Raw genomic sequence first — 8,699 nt, forward strand, 5'->3', positions numbered from 1 at the left:
AGGCCGAGACTGTCTTGCACACTGGTTTGATTTTACTTATTTCATTCATTTATACGCTAGTTTTCTTGGTTATTAATTAGTATTGAACTAAATAACATATCTTTAAAACCATAAATCAAATTTAATTGTTACTTATATTTTCGAAGTAAACAGTTTGGCGCCCACCGTGGGGCTAAAGATAATAGTGATTATTTCAGTACTGATTCTGATAACACACATTAGTTATACACTTGTTCTTGTCAAGAATTTTTGTTCTTAGGATTAAAACATGTCAAACTCGCAAAACGCACCCATACACGGCGATGAGGGTCTCGGATTTCATGGTAAAAACAGCAATGTAATCACTCCGGGAGCCGGTGTGCCACCGATAAACCCTGGAGATGTGCCAAATATGGAGCTAGTTTATGTTAGCTCTCACATTGCTCAGAATGTGGATTTAGGCGCAAACCCCGGAGGAAGTGTACGCAGGGAAGCCCGATCTGGCGGCCAAGGAACACAGGGTATAGGAGATGGGGGAGTCAGCCTCCAAGTAATATTCGAAATGCTACAAGCTCAACAAGTTTCTATCGCTCAGTTTCAAAGTCAGAGTATAACTCCAAGTATAGTCGAACTATAAAACACTCGACGTACTGAATAGATACCGGAAAGATCAAACATAGTGGCTCGGGGACTGATCCCACAATTATGAGGATGCTCGAGGAACTCACCAAGAGAATCGAGTCCGGAGAAAAGAAGATTGAGGATAATGAAAAAAAAGTTGAGACTTATAACTCCCGTATTGATCAAATACTGGGGGCACCCCTGATCTTGAAAGGTTTGGATGCCAAAAAGTTCATACAAAAGTCGTTTCCTCCGAGTGCGGCTCCGAAGCCCATTCCCAAAACGTTTCGCATGCCCGATATACCTACATACAATGGGACAACCGATCCCAATGAACATATTACCTCATACACCTGCGGGATTAAAGGAAACGACCTGAATGATGATGAGATCGAATTAGTATTGCTGAAAAACATTGGGGAAACTTTGTCTAAGGGAGCTATGATTTGGTATCATAACTTGCCCCGAGCTCTATCGATTCATTTGCTATGTTAGCAGACGCTTTCGTGAAAGCACACGTCGGGTGCATAAAGATGGCGACAAGGAAATCAGACGTTTTTAAGATAAGATAGAGGAACGATGAGATGCTACAGGAGTTCGTATCCCTGTTTCAGATGGGGCGAATGGAATTACCACCGGTCTCGAATGATTGGGCAGTACAAGCTTTTATGTAAGGTTTGAACGAGCGGAGTTTGATCGTGTCATGACAATTGAAGCAAAATCTGATCGAATACCTAGCTGTAACTTGGTCGGACGTACATAATCGCTACCAATCGAAGATCAGGGTGGAGGACGACCAGTTGGGAGCCCCCTCGAGTTTAGTTCATCCTAATAGATTGACAGTTAAGGCCCCGAGGGATACAGACAGGGAACCAAGATCAAACAAGAAACAGTATCAGTCACATGTTAATCAGAACAACAATGGTTCGGGGCGTAACGTTCCTCGGAACGATCGAAGAAATGATCGAGGTCAAAGCTCTCGGGGACTTATGAGTAAGAACGGTTTTGACAAACATATTGACCCCGCTGAAGCACCTTGGTTGTCGAAGTATAATTTCAGCATAGATGCATCGGGGATTGTGTCAGCTATTGGAAGAATCAAAGACACTAAGTGACCTAGGCCAATACAAACTGATCCTTCTCAAAGTAATCCAAACTTTGATGTGTAAACATCATGGCACTCATGGCCATAGGACAGTAGACTGTAGGCACCTGAGGGAGGAGGTAGCTCGATTGTTCAACGAGGGTCACCTTTGAGATTTTCTCAGTGATCGAGCTAAGAACCACTTCAGGGAAAGAGATGCAAATAGAAAAAATGAACAGCAAGAACCGCAACATGTAATTCATATGATCGTTGGCGGTGTCGTTGTTCCACAATGGCCTATATTCAAACGCACCAAGGTGTCGATCACCAGAGAAAAACGGACTCAAAGCTACGTGCCCGAGGGCATCCTATCATTTAATGATGAGGAAGCGGAAGGCATATGTTAGTCGCACAATGACGCCCATTTCTATTTTGTTAAATAAAGTTCAAGTTAAACGTGTTCTAGTGGATCCAGGTAGCTCAACAAACATAATTAGATCGAGGGTCGTAGAGCAGCTCGGCATATATGACCAAATTGTACCTGTATCCCGAGTCCTAAATGGTTTCAACATGGCAAGCGAAACAACGAAAGGGGAGATAATCCTACCAGTGAACGTAGCCGGGACCATCCAAGATACAAAATTCCATGTCATCGAAGGCGACATGAGATATAATGCACTTCTTGGGAGGCCGTGGATCCACAACATGAGGGCAGTACCTTCAACCCTTCATCAGATGATGAAATTCCCTACAGTGGATGGTGTGAAAACGGTTACGAAGAACAATACGCTGCAAATGAAATGTTTGTAGTCGATGAGGTGATACCGATACCACCGCCTTTGACCTCAGTAAAATCGGGCACCAAAGATATCAAATAGCAATCATCGACCCCAGCCTCGACCGAATCGGAGGAATAGGTAATCGAAGAAGAAGAAGAAGAAGAGGTTTTCCTTACTCCTCGAACTTTCGTCGTTCCCAAAGAGTCAGATGTAACCAAATCAATGGTCGAGGAACTGGAACATGTCATACTGATCGAGTACATGCCCGAGAAAAAGGTATACCTGGGAACGGGGTTAACCCTCGAACTCAGGAAAAAACTCATTCAATTTCTTATCGATAATATGGATTGTTTTACTTGGTCCCATTATGACATGATAGGGATCCCACCAGAAGTAACAACGCACTGGCTAAGCCTCAACCCCAGGTTCAAACCAGTAAAGAAAAAAAAGAGGCCCCAGTCCAAGGTGAAGCATGCATTCATAAAGGATGAGGTAACCAAACTTCTTAAAATAGGGTCTATTCGGGAGGTAAAATACCCTTGGTTAGCCAACGTAGTCGTAGTTCCTAAAAAGGGAAACAAACTTAGAATGTGCGTAGATTATAAGGATTTAAACAAGGCATGCCCTAAAGACTCTTTTCCCCTGCCTAACATCGATCGCATGATCGATGCCACATCCAGCCACGAGATCCTAACCTTTCTCGATGCCTACTCCAGGTGCAATCAAATTCAGATGAACTTGGAGGACTAACAGAAGACCCCATTTATCACTAAGTTTGGAACATACTGTTACAATGTATTGCCCTTCAAACTAAAAAAATGTTGGAGCTACATACCAATGCCCAGTTAACAAGATGTTCGAGGAACAGATAAGTAAATCGATAGAAGTTTACATTGACGATATGTTGGTTAAGTCCCTACACGCAGAGGACCATTTAACTCATTTGCAGGAAACATTCAAAATCTTGAGAAAGTACAAAGTGAAGCTTAACCCAAAAAAATATGCCTTCAGAGTCGGCTCGGCCAAATTTCTCGGCTTCATGGTATCTAATTAGGGAATCGAGATCAACCCCGATAAGATCAAGACCATCAAAGACATCACAATCGTGGATAGTGTGAAAGTTGTGCAAAGGCTAACATGACGAATAACCGCCTTGGGTCGATTCATTTCGAGGTCATCAGATCGAAGTCACAGGTTCTTTTCCTTGCATAAAAAGAATAAGGATTTCGCATGGACCCCGGAATGCCAGCTGGCCTTAGAGGAACTAAAGCGATACTTATCGAGCCCACCTATGCTTCACACCCCGAAGGTCTCGATCTAGCTAAAAGCTTGGGGGCAGAAGTCATTGAAGCCAAGTGCGATTCACTGTTGGTAGTAAACCAAGTAAACAAAAGTTTTAAAGTTCGAGAGGATAGGATGCAACGGTACTTGGATAAGCTACAGGTAACCTTGCACCGCTTCAAGGAGTGGACTCTAGATTATGTGCCTCGAGAACAAAATAGTGAGGCCGATGCACTTGCTAATTTGGGGTCATCGGTTGAATAAGATGGTATCGTCCTGGGGACTGCCGTTCAATTATCGAGGTCTGTGGTTGAAGAAGGTCATGCCGAGATAAATTCTACAAGTTTGACTTGGGATTGGAGGAATAAGTATATCGAGTACTTTGAAAAATGGAAAAATCCCATCGGATCATAAAGAGTCAAGGGCCCTACGAACCAAGGCTGCTAGGTTCATATTAGATGAATATGGAACATTGTACAGGAGAACGTACGATGGACCATTGGTAGTATGTTTAGGGTCGGGGGACACCGATTATGTTCTACGAGAGATCCATGAAGGCACTTGTGGGAATCACTCTGGCGCTATGTCTTTGATTCGCAAAATTATTACAGTAGGGTATTACTGGGATAGCGTGGAAAAAGACACTAAGGAATTTGTTAAAAAATGTGATAAGTGCCAACGGTTTGCACCGATGATTCATCAGCCCGGAGAGCAACTTCACTCAGTCATGTCCCCGTGGCCTTTGATGAAACGAGGAATGGACATAGTTGGCCCTCTACCAACGGCACCAGGTAAAGCTAAATTCATTTTGTTTATGACTGATTATGTTTCTAAATGGGTGGAAGCACAGGCCTTCGAGAAGGTCAGAGAAAAAATGTTATTGACTTCATCTGTGTGACCACATCATATGTTGGTTTGGAATACCTGCCGAGATTGTATGTGACAATGGAAAGCAATTCGTTGGCAACAAGGTAACAGAGTTCCTCGAAACACACAAAATAAAGAGGATCTTATCAACACCGTACCACCCAACCGGGAACGGACAGGCTGAGTCAACAAACAAAACTATCATTCAAAACCTAAAGAAAAGGTTGGACGATGCAAAAGGAAAATGGAGAGAAGTTCTACCCGAGGTCCTTTGGGCATATTGAACGACATCGAAGTCCAGCACGGGGGATACTCCATTCTCTTTAGTATATGGCTCTGAGGCCTTAATCCCGGTCGAGGTCGAAGAACCCAACTCCATGTTTCGGGATGCATCGGAGGAGTCAAATCACGAGGCTATGAATACTAGCCTTGAGCTATTAGACGAAAAACGAAAAGTTGCACTTGTTCGGATGGCGGTGTAGAAACAAAGAATCGAGAGATATTATAACAGAAGTACTAACCTTCGATACTTCGGAATCGGGGACTTAGTTCTACGGAAGGTCACCCTCAATACTCGAGACCCGAATGAAGGGAAACTAGGCCCAAATTGGGAAGGACCGTACCGAGTCATCGAAGTTATAGGTAAAGGATCTTACAAACTTGGCACGATGGGAGGCGAATAACTTCCGAACAATTGGAATGTATCACTACTCAAACGATAGTATTGCTAAGGTATGACTTTCTCCTTTTGTCTATTTGAATTTAAAACTAACTCATTACAGGTGTTCGATCAAAGACACCAAGGGCACCTTTTTACACGAAGACCTTAGGTTATAAAGCACGCGTTGCACTCTTTTTCCCTTAGATCGGATTTTGTCCGAAATGGGTTTTACCGGTGAGGTTTTTAACGAGGCAACAACAATGTGCTACCTAAGGAGAATTCAACAGCATCCAAGGCTTCTTTTAAATCAACCTCGAATATTGGGGGGGCATCACCCTCGAAAATTATATTTTCAAGGAAAATACTTCATGCCAAAGAGGGCCTTGATAGGAAAACTTTGTAATGGGCCAAATGGTCAGATGAACCGTGTCCATGTAGAATAGTCGAGCACCGATGTCAAAACATGTACGCGTGTATCAATTATTCAAAGAAGCATTCTTTCTACACCAAAATACTTTGTGTCAAAGAAATTTGCTACTATACGAACATCATACTTGAGATTTTGCAAGAAATGGCTCAAAGGCCAAAATGCAAATACACCTCGAATACTCGGGGACTGTCATCGACAGTCAACATATTCGAGTCATCTAAACTCGAATTCATAAGACCTCAAAGAGGCATCCCCTCGACATAAAGTCCAAGTCCATCGTACTCGGGGACTAACCTTTTGAACAAGTTCGAAAGGTTATCGGGAAACAAGTCCAAGAGGCGTCCCGAAGGTTACGGCCATATTAAAGACTACGGTCATATAAAAAGGCTACGGCCAAAATAATGCGGCTCGGAGACGTCCGACTTCCGCCATAAGTTAAAGGCTTTCAAATACTTTGAAAAATCGATTAAATTAGGCTACCCTCGAAAAAAAGAAAATAAAAAAGGGCTTCAATAAAATCAGCCCTCGAATAATTAAAGGCTTCAATAACATCAGCCTTCGAAAAAGCCTCAAGAGGTATTCAATTATCATAACACAAACAGATTACAAATAAGGTTCCAATCGATCGAATCTTCAAAAAACCCAACGGGTACAAAAAACACATGCTAAGGCATTAAGAAAAACTCACTAAGTCTTTTAGATGAATAAAGGAAAAAATTATAGTCGCTTTAGAGGCCGAATTGGACCAACTTAAAGAGTCTAAGGGCCGATATAATAGAGCTTAAGGGCCGACCTAAAACAGTCTGAGGGCCGATATAAAAGAGCCTAAGGGCCGAAGCATGAAGAGTTCGAGACCTTGCTCTCACTCAAACTCGGACTCAAGAGTCCCAAGCTCGCATCAAATCGACTTGGGCATAGCTCGAGGATTAACAAAAACTTTAAAAGGTATTCTGTTATAAGTTCAAATATCGCCCATTGATCATTAAAAAACTTAAGGGTTTTTTCTATTCAGAATCCGAGCCAGTGTTCACATGATCATTGACGTTATAACATCAAAAAATTTCACAAAATGAAGACAAAGCAGAATTCAATACAAATAAGAGATGAAGCAAAGGGAATTCTTTATATTTATGAAGGGTATTTACAGTACCCACGAGGGGCCTTACACAAAAACAAAGAAACAAAAACAAAACCCTAAGAGCCTAATATACTTGGGGAGCCACATCATCGGGAAACTCCTCCTCGGGGACTCCATCCTCATCTCCCTCGCCCTCAGAGCCACTAACATAATCTTCATCATCGGAAGAAACGAGGAACTTGGCATCGGCCTCAAGTGCTTTTGCCTAGGCTATCTTATTGGTGAGGTCGAAACCTCAAGCGCGAATCTCTTCGAGGGCCTCCCTCCGGGATTGACACTTGGCCAAATCACTGACTCGTTTCTCCCAGTCGGAGGCCTTCCTTAGCTTCGCTTGAACAGCCTCGGCATCTTTTAAGTATACGGTAATGGTTTTATTAGCCGTGGCCTTCATCTTCTTAACTTCGGCCTTGGCCTCAGCAACCTCGGCACCGATTTCAGCGAATTTTGCCTCGAGCTCCTCGATCTTCTTGGCCTGGGCCAGATTTTTCAATTTAGCACCTCGAAGTTGGATCTCAGCTGAGGCCAGTTGGGATAGAGCAACCTCTTTATCAGTAGGAAGCCGATCCATATTTTCCTTCCATTGGTTGTAGTCAACTTTAACCTGATCGACCTCGCCCCGAAGCTGCCCTATCAACTCCAATTTTTGCTGCAGCTGAGACATTGAAGTATTAGCCTCCACCTTAGTCAAGTAGACTATACTCTTTCAAAATCATGGTTACCTGCTTGTCTAGCTCGGCCTTGTTTTTATGAGCTTTGGCCAAATCTGCCCGAAGGTCCTTGAGTTCCTCCTCCTTTTGGATACAAAGGAGCCTTAGAGCCTTCTTTTCATCTAAAGACTTCTTAAGCTCGGCCTCACATTGGATCAGCTCAGCTTTAAACTTAGTAATGTCCTATAAAAAGAAAAAAGAGATATCAGTCAACACAGAAGGAGAAGAAAACCAGAAATTTTGCAACAATAAAAGTTAGTGCTTACCCGAGATAAGAGACGATGAGCCTCTTCAAAAAGGGTAGATGCATCATTAAGATCAGCGGCATCCTCGACCCTAGTGAAACAGTCTTGAAAGGGATCTTCTTCGAGGACCTTGCTCGGGTCGGGCGTTCGCAGAGCTCGAGCGTCCTTTATTGCCTCATCATAATAAGATGGTAGAGAATTGGAGTGACCTATTGTCACGGCCTTGAGCTCCTCACTCGAGGCGCTCTGATTAGCATCGATATTTGCAGCACTTGCCCCTTCGGTGTACTTGTCGAAGGCGAGGGTATAACCTCAATCTCAGGGGACTCGGGGGCTTTACTCGAGTCTTTCTTTGGAGTTTCCTCACCACGAGGCAAGGTCTCCGGCTTGGAGGACTTGGTGACCTCAATCCGTTTTCTAGTTCGGGTCACCAATGCCAATTCTTCGCTCTCATTTTCTTCATCATCCAGAAACAGGTGGGTCGAATCTAGGTCCACGTGAATAAGTTTCTTCCTTAGCCTTAGAGTAGGGGTTTTCTTGTCTTGGGGATTTTCAGGTTTCGATGCCATTTTCTTCTTGTTATCTTTCCCTGATTTGGGAACCGAGGACTTGGTGTCTCCCCCAGGAGGGGCCGACCTCATCTCGGAAAAATCTCCGAGGCTTGCATAAATCAAGAGTCGAGTGTGAGGAAACAAATGACTTCGGTAAAGGAGGGAAGCGTCATAATGCTTACAAAGAAAAACTCACCATGATGTTTGGCTTTCCATTTGCCCCTCGATAAGTCACGGCATTTGAGCTCGTCATACGAGGAGGTCACGGCTAACTTCTGAACCCAGTCTTCGAGGTCAGGGATTGCATGGGGCATCCACGCTTCGGCTGCAAAAGGGGTAAAAGTGTTACACAATGC

General features: G+C 43.5%; 1 protein-coding gene across 1 annotated transcript; it reads right to left on the reverse strand.

Moving 5' to 3' along the window:
• Positions 1-7,075: 7,075 nt before the first annotated feature.
• LOC138883552 (uncharacterized) lies at positions 7,076-8,361 on the reverse strand. Its single transcript, XM_070164246.1, has 3 exons — positions 8,104-8,361; positions 7,560-7,730; positions 7,076-7,492 (listed from the first exon to the last, which is right to left on the reverse strand). The coding sequence occupies exons 1-3, from the start codon at positions 8,359-8,361 to the stop codon at positions 7,076-7,078; spliced, it is 846 nt and encodes a 281-aa protein (XP_070020347.1).
• Positions 8,362-8,699: the final 338 nt, after the last annotated feature.

This window comes from Nicotiana sylvestris, chromosome 12 (genome assembly GCF_000393655.2).
Source record: "Nicotiana sylvestris chromosome 12, ASM39365v2, whole genome shotgun sequence".
Lineage (NCBI taxonomy): Eukaryota > Viridiplantae > Streptophyta > Magnoliopsida > Solanales > Solanaceae > Nicotiana > Nicotiana sylvestris.

Bases quoted from the DNA above. Each gene is read 5' to 3' on its own strand.
- LOC138883552 (XM_070164246.1), bottom strand. From the start codon at position 8,361: ATGGCATCGAAACCTGAAAATCCCCAAGACAAGAAAACCCCTACTCTA. The intron at 7,731-8,103 runs GTTATACCCTCG...TTCTTTTTATAG, and splicing joins CCGAGTCCCCTGAGATTGAG to GACATTACTAAGTTTAAAGC. The intron at 7,493-7,559 runs GTAACCATGATT...TCAATGTCTCAG, and splicing joins AGGCCGAGCTAGACAAGCAG to CTGCAGCAAAAATTGGAGTT.